At 42.1% G+C, this 18,659-nt stretch overlaps 1 protein-coding gene across 3 annotated transcripts in view; it reads right to left on the bottom strand.

Annotated features, from left to right (window-relative positions):
* Window positions 1-6,523: 6,523 nt before the first annotated feature.
* The window catches only part of TCEANC2 (transcription elongation factor A N-terminal and central domain containing 2), a 45,478-nt gene continuing 33,342 nt past the window's right edge, over window positions 6,524-18,659 (bottom strand). For 2 of the 3 annotated variants that reach the window (XM_070367990.1, XM_070367991.1), the window contains exons 4-5: window positions 16,157-16,350; window positions 6,524-8,805 (exon numbers count right to left, since the gene is read on the bottom strand). In XM_070367990.1, coding sequence (XP_070224091.1) covers window positions 8,617-8,805; window positions 16,157-16,350 — 383 coding nt within the window. In that variant the 3' untranslated portion in view covers window positions 6,524-8,616. The remainder of the gene's footprint in view (window positions 8,806-16,156; window positions 16,351-18,659) is intronic. The other variant, XM_005897236.3, reaches the window with a different exon arrangement.

Consider the following 18,659-nt stretch of genomic DNA (forward strand, 5'->3'; position numbering starts at 1 on the left):
CACTACAGCTGCCTCAGATCTGGGTTCTGCCAGATCATATGGTCCACACAGCAAAGCTACTTGTCTTACAGCCTGGACCTGCTGCTGAGTCCCGATCTAAACTCTGGGTCCCGATCTAAACAGGCAGCCCTGGAGGCTTCCCTGGCTCAGATGAAGAATCTGCCTATCAGTGCAGGAGACTTGGGTTGGATCCCTGGTCTGGGAGGATCCCACATGCCATGCAGCAACTAAACCTGTGAGCTGCAACTATTAAGCCTGTGCTCTAGAGCCCAGGGGCCACAACTACTGAGTCCATGTGCCCTAGAACCCTGGAACAAAAGAAGTCACTTTAATGAGAAGTTCATGCACCACAGCTAGAGAGTAGCTCCCACTCCCTGCAACTAGAGAAAAGCCAGCAGTGAAGACCCAACACAGCCAAAAAAACAAATAAATAAAATTACATATATTAAAAAAAACACAAACCCAAACAGGCAGCCTCTGTGTTATCTGATATATGGGAGGATATATATGGGAGGATATATATGGGAGGAAACAGTACGTATTCCTAGTTATGGAATAGGCTGCCTCCAAAACCCAAAGAAACATTGTGCTTCCTTCATAATGGAGGAGTAGATGCAACACTTTTGTCTTTTACTTTGGAGGGAATGTGTCTGGCAAATCCCCGATGACTGGCCCCTAGAAATTTCACTGATATGTCAGATATGCAGATGATACCACTTTAATGGCAGAAAGTGAAGAGGAACTGAAGAGTCTCTTGATGTGGGTGAAAGAGGACAGTGAAACAGCTGGCTTAAAACTCAACATTCAAAGAACTAAGATCATAGCATCCGGTCCTATCACTTCATGGCAAATAGAAGGGGAAAAAGTGGAAACAGTGGCAGATTTTACTTTCTTGGGCTCCAAAGTCACTGTGGATGGTGACTGAAGCCATGAAATTAAAAGATGCTTGCTCCTTGGAAGAAAAGTTATGACAAATCTAGACAACATACTAAAAAGCAGAGATATCATTTGGCCAACAAAGGTCCATCTAGTCAAAGCTATGATTTTTCCAGTAGTCATGTATGGATGTGAGAGTTGGACCATTGAGCATTGAAGAACTGATGCTTTCAAACTGTGGTTCTGGAGAAGACTCTTGAGAGTCCCTTGGACAGCAAGGAGATCAAACCAGTCAATCCTAAAGGAAATCAACCCTGAATATTCATTGGAAGGACTCATGCTGAAACTGAAGCTCCAATACTTTGGCCACCTGACGTGAAGAGCTGACTCACTGGAAAAGATCCCGATCCTGGGAAAGACTGAGGGCAAAAAGAGAGGAGGGCGGCAGAAGATGAGATGGTTAGATGGGACCACCAACTCAGTATACATGAATGTGAGCAAGCACCAGGAGATGTTGAAGGACAGAGAAGCCCGGTGTACTGCAGACCATGGATGTCGCAGAGTCAGACACAACTTAGCAACAACATCAGGCTCCTGAATCTTGGTAGTGTTTTCTCCCATTCTCTGCAATGTGTGTGTCTCACTAAGGTTACTTGTATACTTGCTATTTCTTGCTCATCTGTTTCAATTAGCTGATGGGTTTAGTACAATAGATATGTTTGATATTCTGCAAGATACCTAGTTGGTACAGATCTTTCAAGACTAGATTGTACGACAACATGAGAGTTAACAGCCCTGGAGCAAGACTGTAAATATATACTTTTGTCTGTTCCAAGTGAATATGGAGTCTGAGCTTTCTTTCTGATATGGAAAGAAAAGAAAAATATTCACTACATCAGTGGCTACATACTATGTACTGGAGAACATATTAATGTACTCCAGGAAAGACACCACATCTGCCATTAAAACTACCACTTGGCTGATCTTGCTCTGGTTCCCTGTCACCTTCCAAGGTACATCTGATTTTTGTAGGGGACAGACCAGTGAATTAAATAGAGAGATAAAGGGAACACTATTCCTGCAACATTTAGGTCTTTAAGGATGGCATTAATCTTTGCCATTCCCTGATTACCAGTGAGGTTGAGCATTTTCTAATATGTTTATTGGCTTATTTCCTCTTCTTTGAATTCCTGTAATTTGTAATTGTTTACTTTTTAAAAAATGGTTGCTCTATCTTAGTCATCCCTGTGATCCTCAGACTTGGCACATGAGAACTCAACAAATATGCACTGAATCAAAGGTTTTTCTCTCTTTTTCGGCCGTGCTGCCCGACTTGTAGGATCTTAGTTCCCCAACCAGGGATCGAACCTGAGCCTTCAGCAGTGGAAGTGTTGAGTCCTAATGGGAAATTCCCTAAATCAAAGATTTTAACAAGATGAAAAAGTAGCATTTGATTGGACATCCTGGTCATCTGGGATCTTGAAACCAACCTCTTTAACTTATGGGTAAGCCTATTCCTGACAGCAATTGTATCATTTTGGTTGATTTAAAAAGAAAATACAAAGTCATCCAATCAAATCATCTCTCTTCTGAAACCGAGGCCGCGTCACCAAACTAATCGAAGCTCCAAAGCCTTGTTTTCTGGATGGACTCCCTTTGATAGCAATAATGGGCAGTAACAAACTGAGCCCTCAGCCCATCTGGCTGTGATAAACACATCCAAAACACATTACAAATCTCAGAGTGAGGCTCTGAGGCCTGAGGCTGCAGCAAAAGAAAACCAAGGCTGACAGGCACAAGTTTAAAACCCTGATATTTTATAAATGAAAAAAGGCCAGCTGCCTGTTCCTTCACCACTGAACACGGTAAATGAATTATCTGAGCTTCCTGCCATTTTTCAAACCTGGGACTCTCAGATATCATTAGAGTGTATCATCAACTCTAAACTTCATTTGTCCAAAAAAAAAAAAATCTCTAATTTACTGAATCTCTAGTGTTTCTTTCCTTTGCCTTAAATTGTTGTTGTTTTTAAATCATTAAGTTTTTTTCTTATGTATCTGTTTATACAGGAACGTCTTTATCTTTTTAAAACACACATCTTATTAGGTCTCTCACTTCCTCAGAAACTTCTCATGCCTTCCCATGATCTGAAGGCCAAAGTCCAAACTCCTTCACAAGGCCTCCAGGGCCCTATCTACTTTTTTTTGCCCAATTTCTCTCCATTCCTAAGACCCTTAAGCTTCTACCACCCATTTTATTGCCTTTACTGAAAGAAGCCATGCACTTTATACCTCTGTGCTTTTGCACACATACTGACCCCTCTGCTAAGAACTCTGTGTGAAGACTTCCTTTCCCTTCAGTTCAGTTCGGTTCAGTTCAGTCGCTCAGTCATGTCTGACTCTGCGTTAGAATGGTGTTAATCACCACTTTCTCCACTTCCTCAACATTGTACATAAATATCTACAGTAAGCACTTAATATGCTATACTGTAATTATTTTCCTATGTGTTTGTCTCTCCACCAGACTAAGAATTCCTGAAAAGTAGAAACTGTATCTTCATTACTGCAGTTTCCCCAGTGCCAGTCTAGTCCCTGGAACAGAGGAGGTGGGCAACATTTGTTTATTGAGTGAATGAACAGACAAGCTCCCTACTCCAAAGACCAGGACCTCCAATTTAACAACCACAAGAAAAGGATCAATAAGCTGCTGGAGCAGATTCTAAGAGTATTTACTCACCCGAATTTTCTCCAGCAACTGAACACACTCAGAAGACATATTCATGCCTAGACTTACGGGCAACTCAGAGGTCCCAAGAACTTCTCCCACCCCATTTCACAACCTGACCCTTTCATTTTTAAGAGGCTGGAGCTCAGAGGTGCTTCTTAGTGGGTGGGCAAGCTTGGATGGATGTCGGCAGGCTTCCCTTCGGCAAGCACTCAGAATAGGTGCTTCTTAGTGGGTGGGCAAGCCTGGATGGATGTCGGCAGGCTTCCCTTTGGCAAGCACTCAGAATAGGTGCTTCTTAGTGGGTGGGCAAGCTTGGATGGATGTCGGCAGGCTTCCCTTCGGCAAGCACTCAGAATAGGTGCTTCTTAGTGGGTGGGCAAGCCTGGATGGATGTGGATGTCCAAGCACTCAGAATAGGTGCTTCTTAGTGGGGGCAAGCTTGGATGGCAAGCACTCAGAATAGGTGCTTCTTAGTGGGTGGGCAAGCTTGGATGGATGTCGGCAGGCTTCCCCTCGGCAAGCACTCAGGATAGGTGCTTCTTAGTGGGTGGGCAAGCCTGGATGGATGTCGGCAGGCTTCCCCTCGGCAAGCACTCAGAATAGGTGCTTCTTAGTGGGTGGGCAAGCCTGTGGGTGGGCAATAGGTGCTTAGTGGGTGGGCAAGCCTGGATGGATGTCGGCAGGCTTCCCTCGGCAAGCACTCAGAATAGGTGCTTCTTAGTGGGTGGGCAAGCCTGGATGGATGTCGGCAGGCTTCCCCTCGGCAAGCACTCAGGATAGGTGCTTCTTAGTGGGTGGGCAAGCCTGGATGGATGTCGGCAGGCTTCCCCTCGGCAAGCACTCAGGATAGGTAGGTGCCTGGGACGGATCTTAGCACTCAGGATAGGTGCTTAGTTAGTGCCCGGATGGGCAAGCCTGGACGGATGTAGTGGCAGGCAAGCCCCGGCAGGGCAAGCACTCAGGATAGGTGCTTTTAGTGGGTGGGCAAGCCTGGACGGATGTTGGCAGGCTTCCCCTCGGCAAGCACTCAGGATAGGTGCTTCTTAGTGGGTGGGCAAGCCTGGACGGATGTCGGCAGGCTTCCCCTCGGCAAGCACTCAGGATAGGTGCTTCTTAGTGGGTGGGCAAGCCTGGACGGATGTCGGCAGGCTTCCCCTCGGCAAGCACTCAGGATAGGTGCTTCTTAGTGGGTGGGCAAGCCTGGACGGATATCGGCAGGCTTCCCCTCGGCAAGCACTCAGGATAGGTGCTTCTTAGTGGGTGGGCAAGCCTGGACGGATGTCGGCAGGCTTCCCTCGCAAGCACTCAGGATAGGTGCTTCTTAGTGGGTGGGCAAGCCTGGATGGATGTCGGCAGGCTTCCCTCGCAAGCACTCAGGATAGGTGCTTCTTAGTGGGTGGGCAAGCCTGGATGGATGTCGGCAGGCTTCCGGCAAGCACTCAGGATAGGTGCTTCTTAGTGGGTGGGCAAGCCTGGATGGATGTCGGCAGGCTTCCCTCGCAAGCACTCAGGATAGGTGCTTCTTAGTGGGTGGGCAAGCCTGGATGGATGTCGGCAGGCTTCCCCTCGGCAAGCACTCAGGATAGGTGGTTCTTAGTGGGTGGGCAAGCCTGGGACGGATGTCGGCAGGCTTCCCCTCGGCAAGCACTCAGGATAGGTGCTTCTTAGTGGGTGGGCAAGCCTGGACGGATGTCGGCAGGCTTCCCCTCGGCAAGCACTCAGGATAGGTGCTTCTTAGTGGGTGGGCAAGCCTGGACGGATGTCGGCAGGCTTCCCCTCGGCAAGCACTCAGGATAGGTGTTTAGTGGGTGGGCAAGCCTGGGCACTCGGATATCGCAGGCTTCCCCTCGGCAAGCACTCAGGATAGGTGCTTCTTAGTGGGTGGGCAAGCCTGGATGGATGTCGGCAGGCTTCCCCTCGGCAAGCACTCAGGATAGGTGCTTCTTAGTGGGTGGGCAAGCCTGGACGGATGTCGGCAGGCTTCCCCTCGGCAAGCACTCAGGATAGGTCCATTAGTGTTCATGGAAATTCTGCACGTGCATCAAGGAGAAAACAGCCACAAATAACACAGCCTGCTTTCCAAATCTCCAAAGCACATCTCTGCAATCATTTTACTTTCCAACTATCACCACCAAAGCCTTTCAGCCATAGAGCGATTTGTCTTCAACTTACTCTGGGCTCCTAAGTTAGCAGAACCCTTTGGCTGTTTATAAATGAAGCTTCCTACTTCCGGCCTCTCTCCCTGCTCCAGCTTCTCTTCTACACAGCCACTTATCCAAAATACTAACCAGTTCCTGCATGGCATCAGTCCAAGTACCTTCACCTGATGCTCAAAAGACCCTTCAAACTTGATCCTGGAAATCTAGGGGTTGACACTTGGGAGACAGGGATGGGCTGAAGATACAAACTGGATTGCCATCAGCATGTAAAAGACGCTTGAAACCATAAGCGTGGATGAAATCAACCAGGGAAGCTATATATAGGCAAATCACCTGAGTTTTGAGGCTTAGATCTGCTATTCACTATCCGTGTGACCTTAAGTAAGTTATGAAACTACTGTGAGCCTTACTTTTCTCATCTTTAATTGGGTATTTTTAAAAATGTCCAGCACAGTGCTGAGCAATTATTATTCAATTTCCCAGAGTTACTAGCAGTGGGAAACTGAACAAGATACTTCTTCTTGGTGAGCCTCAGGGTCTCATCTGTAGCTCCCGCTAGGTATCCACAAGGCACCATGGAATGGGTGCTCAGCAAATGACTGCCAAATAAAAGAAGAAATCTAAAAAAACTGAAACAAAACTTAGTAATAAAATAGATGAGATGATTCAACAGGCTTTTTTAAACTGTATAAAGATCAATGTAAATGCTAATAAATTATCTTAGGAAAAGGATCTAGCACTTAGAAGGTAGACAATGTTAGGCCCTTTCTTTCTGTCCTTGCTTTAAAAAACAAACAAACAAAAAAGTTTCTAAAATAAACAAATCTCTGATAAGCTTAATCCACTATAACAGCAAAAATATAAACACAAGTACATATAAAATCATACAAATACATTCAACATTATTACATTGGCATATTTCATTTTGCTAGACTTTTTTCTTCCCCATCTCCTATTTCCTTTCATGCCATCTTCTGGCTCCCCTCTCTTCCCTAAGGCAGCCAGTGGAAATAGTCTGATACATACCCTTTCATACACTGCTCATATAATCCTGTACAAAGACATATATTCATATATAGGATTCTTTTGCTTCTTTTTTATAAAACTGAATTCTTATTAAAGACATTTCTCTGTAAATTCTCACCCCCACCCCCCTGCCCCCGCACTTAATACATCTTGGTCAATCCTTCAGGTCAATGGATGCAGAAGTCATACTTTCTTTTCAATGACTGACTACTCACTGTCAGTCTTCCTCCTCCCACAATAAAGCTGCACACAATGTCCTTACAAGGATTATGTTCTTTAGGAAACTTCTCTGCTGGGTCAGTGTACAGACGTTGTCTTAAATATGAGTAAATATTGGCAGATTATTTTCCAAGAGGGATGTGGTCATTCATATTCCCACCATCAGTGTAAAAAGGGACCATTTCACCACATCTTCAACAGAAGTTGGCATTTTCATTTTAAATGTTTTCCAGTTTTATTGGTGAAAATGGCATTGTATTGTTGCTTTATTCTTCACTTTCTTGAATATTTTTGAGGTTCCGCATAGCTTATTGTTTATTGTCATTTGTGATAAAGATCTTCGATGTACACAACTTACTATCAAGAATATCAGAAAAAAAACTGTGTATGAGAGAGAAAATGAGAGCGAGACGGTGTCCTTGCTTTTTTAATCTATCTCTTCCTTTTCTGGATTTTAAATTTCTCTTTTTGGCCCAAGCCCCAAGGCTAACAGGACCTTATAGTTCCCTGACCAGGGAATCTGGAACCCCTGCAATGGAAGCAGAGAGTCCTAACCACTGGACCAAACAGGAATTCCCCAAACTTCTTCCTTTCTACTGGCTCCTTCTTTTCAGATTACAAACATGCTCCAGTCTCCCCTGACCTAAAAAGTCTTTTTGGGGTCTCATTCTATCTCCCTAAATTCCTGCCTAATCATTCTTTATTTTCACCAACTATACTCTTTTCTCACCTCAAAACACTTTTCAATGAAAAAGCCATACCTTTGGTTTTAGGGGAAAAAAGCCCCAGTTTATTATTTTTTTAAAAAAAGCAAGTATCAGTTCCATAATTGTTTAAGCAAGCCTATATACAGGTATTTTGTTTTAAAAAAATATGTATATAATTTTTCTCTTACAGTAATTCATTTCAAGAGCAATTCCATTAGGTATCTTCTACAGAGCCCTAAACCGAGGCAGCCAGCATATTCAAATAAACTCCAAGGAGTGGGCACGCTTCAGGCCAGCTCCTCATTAGAAACCCCAGCATGGGGGCTCTGGAGACCAGTGTGCGGAAGGTCTTCCAGGGAGAGCTGAAACGTTCAGATAAGTCAGTTCTGCAAAGAAGGGGTAGCTGGCGGGCTCCAGCAGGCTCACCCCTGGGGTAGCGCAAAGAGAACAGACGGGGGAGTTCTGAGAGGCACTGGCGCTATCTAAACTCGGGGGGATGGAACCGAGTGAGCAGCAGCGGTAATTGAGTTTCAGTTACCTGCAGGGTGGTGAAATAAAGCAGTAACTTCATCCGCCTGACGCGGGGGAAGTTTAGAGGTGTCCTTGGCATACTCACAGTGAAATCCACACCCTTTCACTGTGTTGGGCGATGGCAACCGTACTGCGCTTCCTAGTGACAGCGAGCACTCGTCCTGTTAGGCAGCCCCAGCGCACTCCAGCTAATGAAGCATTTCCTGCAGGCCTGTCTCCAGGGCTCTGCATCCTCTGTCTGAAGGAATGGCACCATGGGAAAATTTAGCACAGCCAGCATCAACCATCGCCCAAACTCAAAAGAATCTTTGAATGGCAGAGAGAGGCCCATTTTCCTTTCTGCCCAGCCCAGTGCTGGAACCACCCTCAGGTCACTTTTTGTGGGTCTGTACAAACGTGCCGACTGGCAGCATGCCGCTCTTCACCTGCTCCCGGATTTCAGCTCGATGCTTTAATGTGAAGACCAGGGCTCTCACCGTCCGCCGGTATGGCCCATTAATGAGGCGGGAGCAGAGATGAAACGTTTCCCGTTCAATATTTTCAACCAGTAGGTGATCCATCTAAAAAAACAGAAAAATTATCAAATTAGGGCCTTGCATTGCATAAAGATTAAAAGCAAGAGAGGCTGGAGCACTTTGCTCAGAGGCCTCCATTAATCAACTGAAATTCAAGGACATCTACTTCCTGTCACAAGAGAAACAGGAAGAGCAAATTAATTCCACCCTGGCAATTAAGGAACAAGGCCATGTGCTTTGTGACAGGGACCTCATTCACAACCCCTGCCGGGTGGTAATATTTGCCATTATAACAGGAAACTGGCTTGAACCAAGCAATGGGTTCTGGGCTCTGGGCCCTGTACTTTACCAACCAGGAAACGAAGACCAAGGATAATAAATCAGTGTAAGAGTTTATACTTTTTGTTTGTTTGTTTGAAAGTGCTTTTTAACCCCTTATAGCATTTTTAAACACTGGGTCTGGATCCTAAATGTGTGTTAAGCAGTTTATAAATCACTTTTCACATTTAACACTTAACAACTCCTATTATCTCATTTTACAGATGAGGAAACAGGTTCAAAGGTAAAGAAATGCTCCAGATTTTACAACTATTAAGAGAAGTTGGGACTCTGACTCGAACACTCATGTTTCTTCCCTTTTACCATACTCACTGCCCCCATAGCCTCCTGAGGGACCATGTGAGTTTGGAGAGACCCCGACAAGGTCAGCTAAGCAGAAAAGGGCCGAGAGGATAGGATCTGTGGCTATGCTGGGGTGTGCGCCTCAGGTCCAAGCCCTCCTGAAGCCACAGGCCTGATCAAAGAAGGATAGGTCTGGGACTTTGTCCACATGCTCCAGATGTAGGCCAGACTGGGCTGCTGGTTGGGGACCCCCTCACTCCTTCCTTTCCAGGCGCATCGCTCACTCTTTGCCTCCCTGGTCCTGACTCCAGCCTAGCCTGAGCATGCTCAGTTGCTTTCACACACCTCTACACCTCTGCACAGGTACTTGCTCTCTCAGCAAGACACAATGTCCCAGGAAACACATTCCTATTTGTACGTGTAGCTAAAATACAAAAAGCAAAAAAGCTAATCCTAGTTTAAAGGACTACAAGTTCTTCTCAGGGCTGCCATAATGTCCTGAGCTCCCCGTAGTCATTTTCACAGCAGAATGGTGTTGTCTTCCCTGAGAATGAATTCCTTGAAAACAGGAAACAAATTTCTCTCTCGTTAGCTTTTTTTTCCTTCACTCTTTCCCTCCTACCCAACCATATATTCAGATACTTACTCAGCACTTACTATGTGCTTGGGCTGAGAAAAGAGCAGTGAACAATGTCAATACAGCTCTTGACTTCACAGAGAGCATGGGCCAGCTGGAGACAGACAGGAGCAGACCCTGGCAGTGTAGCGAGGGCTGGGAGAGGAAACAGAAGCAAGTTCTGGGGCACTGAGATACAGCAAAGGGACCCAGCCCAGGAAAGAGTGAGTGCTTGACGTGAGACCTGGAGAAAGAGTAGGATCAGGCCAGGTGACGTGGCCATTTGCTTGGTGATAAATTCAGTGAGCTGTACATATATGTACTGTACTTATACTTTAAAAAGGACAAGTTTAAGAAAAAAATGCACCAAAAATTAAAAAAGGATTATCTGACATTTGATAAAAAGCATCCTAACAAAAAAGAGAGACCAACAGACCAAAATGAATGAAGAATCCTGGAAGAAATGAGACCCAAGCAGGGGAGCAGAATAGGACTGAGAGACAGAGAGAGAGAAGATGAATATCCAGGCCCAGACGTCTGCTTAGATGTAACAGACGAAAGACGTTCAGGGAGGTTTGTGGTCCTGATGACTGACTGATCATCTCCAAGGAGGGTGCTGGAGTGAGTTGGCTTGGCGCCACAGCTCTCTAAAACCCAGATTCCTCGAGCGTTCATGGCCTCCTGGGTGGGCAATGAACTAGCCCCCAGCCTGAGGCAGCCTCCGAACCAGACTACTTTACAAGGTGGTAAGGGTGGCCGGCCGTCTGCCCAGCGTTTGTCCGGCAACATTTGCAAGAGAGGCTCCTCACCCCAATGTGGGGTTCCTCATCCCAGTGTGAGGGTGCTTACTTACTGACTGTTTAGAGATTCACTTGATATAACGGGCAAGAAAAAAGTCTGGTTTTTTTCCTTCGTTTTGAGGGGAGTGGTTGTTCGGGGAAGAAGGGTACGTGCTCCTTTGCAAAAATAAATCATGGCCATTCCATTAAATTATAGTGTGTATATATATATATAAAGAACCTGAGAGTACCTTGAAATTCACAGAACTGAATACTTATTCATACTTCATTCAACAAATAGCTATTGAGTTACCACTGAGTGTGGTCTGATTTAGATATTTGAGACACCCAAGCAGAAAAGACCTGACACCCTACCCTTAAGTCACACCCTAGAAAGGAGAGGTGCGTACACAGAAAACCATGGGGCAGGAGGACCGGAGCTATCCCAGCGATGTGATGGGAAGGAGAAGCAAGCAACTAACGATTCTCATGGATGCCTCTTGTTAAATGAAAGCCAGTCAGAATGAAGACATGAAGAAAAACATTCGTAATACTAAAATGTAAACCATAAAGGAAAGTGATTCATCATGTATCCTTGTGTATAGTGTGTTCACTGCACAAAGTGAAAAACGCCTCTTATAACGCCTTTGGATATTCCAAACCTACCCAAGCTAAGAGTCTTTCCCAGTGGGTCCTAACCTGGTAATTTAGGTAAGCCCCTTTGGGTGAAGCATTGAAGCTGAAGCTCCAATACTTAGGTCACCTGATGCAAAGAGCTGACTCACTGGAAAAGACCCTGATGCTGGGAAAGACTGAAGGCAAGGAGAAGGGGACGACAGAGGATGAGATGGTTGGATGGCATCACTGACTTGATGGACATGAATTTGAGCAAACTCAGGGAGACAGTGAAGGACAGAGAAGCCTGGCATGCTGTAGTTCATGGGACTGCAAAGAGTCAAACACGACTTAGCGACTGAACAACAAGAACAACAACTTCAGGTGAAAGGACCAGAGTCTTACTAAGACCTTGAGAAAAAGGGACTTTGCTATGGGACACACGTATGAATGGGAACAAGAATGCTGTAAGGAACCTAGGGAGATTTATTTATGGGCCAAATCCTTTCTCTGTGTCTCTCGTGATCTGCCTGATCTCTTTTTCACATATTTTTGCTCCTTTTCATTTACCTTACTATCAGTTCTAACTGCCTTATTCTCTCCTCCTGCCATACATCTCTATCCATAGCTTCTGCTTCCTTGAAACTCCTCCAAGATTCCTTCTGTTTCAAAACTTCCGTTGTTGTTTCTTGGTATTTCCTAGGTCAGCTTCCTAGAGACAGAAAATCTGATTTGCCTTCCTTATATATTTGTACCTATGGGTTGAAAATGTGTTATTGAGTTGTCCAATCATGGACAAACTGGGAGAAGATATAAAACACATCCACCCCGAGCTGTCTTATGTCAAGGATTTTGGATTCAGAAGAAATGGGGCCATCATCAATTAGTGATGTCTGCCATGACTGTAAGCTTTTTAACAGCAAGGGAAGAAACTCTTCTTAGTGTGTTTATCTGAAGTGCAGAACTTCCCACACTGCATTATAACTTCTATTTGCCTATTTCCCTCAGAAGATTCTGAGTGCCTCCAGGGCTGATACCATGCTAGATCCATTTCTAAATTTCCCATGCCTAGCATAGGTACTGGCACATATTAAGTGCTCAGTAAATATTTGTTAAATGAATTTCCTCTTTCCCCATGTATACCTCCCTCCTTTTCTGCTCTTTCAGTAAAATCCTATATATAGCAGATGAAATATGTTTCTATTTTATATGTATTTTCTAGTGAGCAAATTCCAACCATTCTAAGGCTAGTTCAACTGCTGTCTTTTCCATGGACTTTTCCCAGATTTCCCCATCAGATTTCACTGTTCTGTCTTTTGTGTGTTTACACCTCTTCCTAGTACCACTATTTCAGACAGATTTCATCTTGCCTCATATTATTTGCAGGCTCTTAGTCAGGAGACAGTAAACTTTCTTAGGATAAGGACTGCAGCTCATCTATGTTCGCATTCTCCGCTGGCACCAGTAGTAGCAGAACTAAACACTTGGGGAATTGAACATCCACTAAAGGAAACTTTGTATGAGTTTTCCAATAGCATGATTGAACTTGTACATATATACCCACACTCCTTTTTGACCATTTGAATACATTTATTAAAGAGCTGGTCAAAACCAGAGGTGCAGTCTGAGGCCATTAAGCAAAGAAAAAACTAACAGTCCCATATGGGGATGTACGCCTGACCTGGGTCTCATTAGCACCATCTGACAGCCAACTGGGCCAACCAGCCAGTGCTTCATAACTCTTAACGATAACAGGCTCACTTTGAGAATCAGATTTATTTTTTTTAATGGCATAATAGGAAAATGATCACAGGCCGTGAGGTAGGAAGGGGAGTGGATAATGAGGAAGGGGAAGTAAGAGAATGACACCACAGGGGACGTTCATATGAGGAAAGATCTAAAATGCAGGGAAGAACAAAGAAGATCTAGAAGGGAGAAAGTAAAGGGGAATGGAGCATGGGTCTCAACAATGAGTTTTTATTCATCTACTCCATTATTCCAAGAACAAGGAAACAATCCACGAATCTGGAAACCAAGATCTGTAGAGTAATAGAGAGATGCACATTGGGGCTGTGTGTATATATTCTTCATCTGTGGCTGTCACTACTTAGACCAAAACAAATATCATGGAAACATTACTTTCTATAAAAACGTAATAAGTAGATTTGAAAAAAAAAACACATGCTAAAATCAAATTGCAAAAGCTTTTAAGTCACTGGGCCAATAACTTACCCAATGGTTTACTTCTGCCTGATAAAATACATTTATGGAGATCTGATGTCTGATATGAATGCACTCAGCATTATTTATTGTCAAAGACCAGATACTGGATTAGATGGTTCATTGATTTACCCTAACATGAAAATGTTTCAGATGATGATGGGTGTTAAGAGTTAACTTTAAAAAGTGTTTGTATTTATCTTTTCTGATGTATCAAACTATATATAAAAATACTATAAAGTGCTGTTTATGCAAGGAAAAGAGATTGACTTTCTTTGGCCAAGAAAGACAGTAAGATGCACGCTTCTAGTTTTTAAAATTTACTCTTTGTGAGCAAAACCATTCAACTATGCTTAATCTGATATTTTTTTCTAATTATATTGGAAAGCACTAACAAATGTATCACTTTTTTAACTTTGCTTTGTAACACTTGAGTGCTTACCACTTGATGTGCCATTTAAAGGATAATTAATGGATAAACTAAAAGGATAATTATTATGGAGTTTAATATAGCAGGCAAACTGCTCATTAATCCTTACAAGCATAGCTTCGTTATTATCATTTACTTAAAAAGATACCATAGGGAACTGGTATTTACCACCACATTAACTACATATTATATATCCACACTCTATGTTTCTGCAATAATTTTGGTTTATTTGAAAAATAAACTTCTCTTAAAATATCAAATATCAAGTCTTGTTGGCTAATCAATGACTCTGGAAAATTAGACTTACGATCTTCATATTTTTTTCTCTCTTCCAAGGGCTTAATGTTCATATTAATGCTTCTTTAGGAAAAGTTAAACAAACTTACAGTATATTAATTCACTGAACCATCAAATAGACAGTAAAAGTTAAAAACACAAAAAGTAGAGATAGATAAAAATAATAGAAAACTATGTACAAGATGATACTGATACTGATCAAGATTAAATATAACATAAAAATAAATAATTGTCAATTTTGTGCAATGTCATTTAAATAATCAATAAAAATACTTTACGGAACAGCTAGCACATAACATAACAGACTCATAATAAACCTGGGATAATCATAACTTGACCACAATTCTTTGAAAAAGCTATAATAATTTACCAACAGGAAATGCACCAAAATGTTAACAAGATTATGTCTGGATAGTAGGTTCAATGGTGACTTTATTTTTCCTTTCTATATTTTTCCATTTTCTATCATGTTTGTATTAAAAACTCAAAATTTTATTTTTAAATAAAGTAAACAATATACACAAATCCATTTGCCTTTCTTTTGTGGATGCATAATTGAGACAGAAAGGTTAAAATATTTTTTTAGAGAATATAGTGACAGATCTAGTCGAGTATTTAAATCAAACTTCTGAATTGCTTCTTTTTTGTTAATATTATTAAATCATTCTTTAAGGATACTTTATTAGGGGTACCTTGAGAGGAGGAAAAAATACCAATGTTATATGTCTGATTTTCCCAGAATACTAACTGAATATAAGATTCATTTGATGATGATGATTGATATTATTGCTAATGAACAAAAATTTCTCTTCCAGCATTTGTACCTCAAACCACTAACACCATCTAACTGCTGGTCCCAAAGATGATAGAGATTATGTCTAGTCAACTGATTATAAGCATTAGAACTTAAGGTAGAATGCGGACAAAAAATGTAGTAGTCTTTTCAAAAAACAGTTATTTATTGTGCCATTGATATTGCATAAGAGTCCATCTCAGAACTTTTGCTTCAGTGGGAAAGAATTTTACTTATTCATTTATTTTTGTTGAAGTATAGTTGATATATAGTGCTGTGCCAGTTTCTGGAATATAGCAAAGTGATTCAATTATATGTATGTATATGTGCGTGTGTGTGTGTATATATTCTTTTCTGTTACTGTTTATTATAGGATATGGAATACAGTTGTCTGTGGTATACAGTAGGTCCTTGTTGTTTATCTATTTTGTATACAGTGGTTTGTTATCTGCTAATCCCAAACTCTAATTCATCCATCTCCTAATCTCTTTCCCCTTTGGTAATCATAAGTCTGTTTTCTATTTCTGCGGGTGTTTCTGTTTTATAAATAAGTTCATGTGTGTCATATTTTAGGTTCCATATATGAATGGTATCATATGGTATTTGTTACGGAAAGGATTTCAAAAATCGGAAAGAACCAACATTCATGAAGTGACTTCTAACCAATAGGCACTATACTATTCTTTTGTACATATAGTTCATTTAATCTTTCCAAAAATTTTAGGTAGTAGGAATTATAATCTTCATTTTACAGATTGAAAAATAAAGTCTTTGAAATGTTAAGAGACTTGCCTAAGGTGTCACAACCAGTACATACGTAAGCCAGTGTTTTAATCCATGTCTTGCTAGTTCCAATGCCTGCACTCCTTACATAACACTGTCTCCCAGAATGTTTACAAATCCAGAATCTTTAAAAAATAAAATCAGAATAGTTATGGTCCTAAAGAGAATGAAAGTTCATTGTGAAAATGTGAAGGTCATTTAACCAAGAATATCTAATAATCACATTCCAACCAAGACATTACCTCTAATTCCAAGGCTTCTGAGAGTAATTTCTGGGCATTTTTCCTAAATGTCTCAGTTTTGGCATCACTTCGGACTTCTATGGAAGGTCTATTGACATGTTTTTCTATGAAAGTTCTCCACTCAGTGTAAACTTCTCTGGCAAGACAAGCCACTTCTGAATCTGAGTGTTGACGCATCTTGTTCACAGTATGACCTGGAACAAGAGAACAGAAACCAAAGGAAACATTGTTCTGTCTTCTGAGAAGTGTAGGACTGGAAGGACTGATGTGTGGCCCTTAGCAAGTCATTCACATACCTAAGGATGTAGAGGCTCTTGTGCAAATGAAGACCTCTGTCTCAAAGGCTGAGCTAATGAGATAATCACTAGGGAAGAACCACTGGGTCAGCTAATGCAATAAGTCATAAAACAGAAGCATGATCAATAGATACTTAAAACGGAACAGCGAAGGTACCAACTCCTTAATCCAAAACTTGCAATGAAAGAAAATGAATTAAGCATTTATCTTGTCTTTTCAGTACATGTTATATTTTAGGACAACCAAACAGTCCCAGTTATTGATAAAATGTTCTTTATTCAGCTAATGAATATGGTAAAATTGACAGTATTTAAAGAAATTTTTGTGGCCCACAATGAAATAATTTATTTAGGTGACAATCAATAGTGGGTGAACACAGTCAATGAAAAATTGATGGGGAAATCTACAGTGGAAGGATGGGCTGTCATCACCTCCACTGATCAATCTCAGCGTCCTGAGTGGGATTATCAGACGGAGGCAGCACTTCACAGACCTACCTACAAAGTAGTCTTGCACTCTCTTTCTGAGGAAAAAATGAACCACAACCCAACTAACTCATCATTCAAAGCTAACCTCCAGTTAAAACAAAATACGTGAGCCAGAGGAGTAAGTTAAATTATAGCACAAGAGACAAATCCAGAATGTGAGGCATTCTGCAGGACAACAGACTGGTTTCTTCAACTGTCAATGACATTTTTTTATAAAAGGCAGTAAGGTTATAGATTGATAAAGATTAAAAGAGTTTTTGAGTTCAAACTATCAAATGTGATGTGCAATCCAAATCCTGAATGGAATAAGCCAATCAAAATACACTTGGAGATAAACAAGGAATATGCATATACACTGGTTATTAAATTATGCCAAGGACTACTGTTGATTTTGTTAAGTATGATAATAGCATTGTGGCTATGTAAGAAAACGTATTTTTTTAGAGATGCATACTGAATGAAGTATGAACTAAAATGACCAAAGGTCTGAGATTTTGCTTTAGAATACTTCAGTAACAGCACAAAAACACAGGAAGGGGAAAGATAAAGTGAATAGGACCAAATTTTAATAGTAGGTGTTCTTTGGAAGGAATGATGCTAAAGCTGAAACTCCAGTACTTTGGCCACCTCATGCGAAGAGTTGACTCATTGGAAAAGACTCTGATGCCGGGAGGGATTGGGGGCAGGAGGAGAAGGGGACGACAGAGGATGAGATGGCTGGATGGCATCACCAACTCGATGGACGTGAGTTTGAGTGAACTCCGGGAGTTGGTGATGGACAGGCAGGCCTGGCGTGCTGCAATTCATGGGGTGGCAAAGAGTCGGACACGACTGAGCGACTGAACTGAACTGGACTGGATGAATCAAATATAGGTGAAAGGCCTATGTGAGTCTGTATTCTTGTCTTTATGTTTGTGACTGTCTGAGATTTTCATAATAAAAATGGAAAAAGAGGGAAAAGGTCGAAAACTACCATAGCAAAAATACTTAGATAGAACTAAACACATAGAAAAGCCAAAAAAAAAATCAAGTAAGTACTTAGAATTAAAAAGTGTAAGAATATCAAAGTAGGTGTATTTTTTAAAAAATCAATAGCTTTTTTATGTTAGCCATAAACAGAATATAATAGGGGGAAAGTCATGCTTAAACTAGTGAAAACCATAAACCACTTAGCAGCACATTAACAAGAGGGGGCCGCATGTGCCCGTGCTTGCTGTTTGTGTATGTGCCTGTCTCCTTCGTAGCTCTGGAACCACTCCTAAGCGCCACCTCCATCACCACGGCCGTTACCGCAGGGCATGTCGCCTCCAGATGACTCCAGCAGCCTGCTGGCCTGTCAGCTGAAGTTTGGAACCCTGAATGCCATCTTCCACACTGCAGCCAGAGTGACCTTTATTTAACTTTATTATTTTCTCTTTCAGGGATATTTTTTCTAAAACATTAATCTGACCATTACACTCCCCCACTTAAATCTTTCAATCCCATACCCAAATTCTTCTCTCTTGTCACACAAGGACCTTCACAATCCGCCACCCTCCCGTCTCCCTCCCAGTTTTGTTTCCAGCTGTCAGCCTGCTGTCGTGTGATATTCTAGCTACTGCAGTTCCTACTGCTACTGCTGCTAAGTCACTTCAGTTGTGTCCGACTCTGTGTGACCCCATAGACAGCTGCCCACCAGGCTCCCCCATCCCTGGGATTTTCCAGGCAGAGTACTGGAG

Source organism: Bos mutus, chromosome 3 (genome assembly GCF_027580195.1).
Source record: "Bos mutus isolate GX-2022 chromosome 3, NWIPB_WYAK_1.1, whole genome shotgun sequence".
NCBI classification, from domain to species: domain Eukaryota; kingdom Metazoa; phylum Chordata; class Mammalia; order Artiodactyla; family Bovidae; genus Bos; species Bos mutus.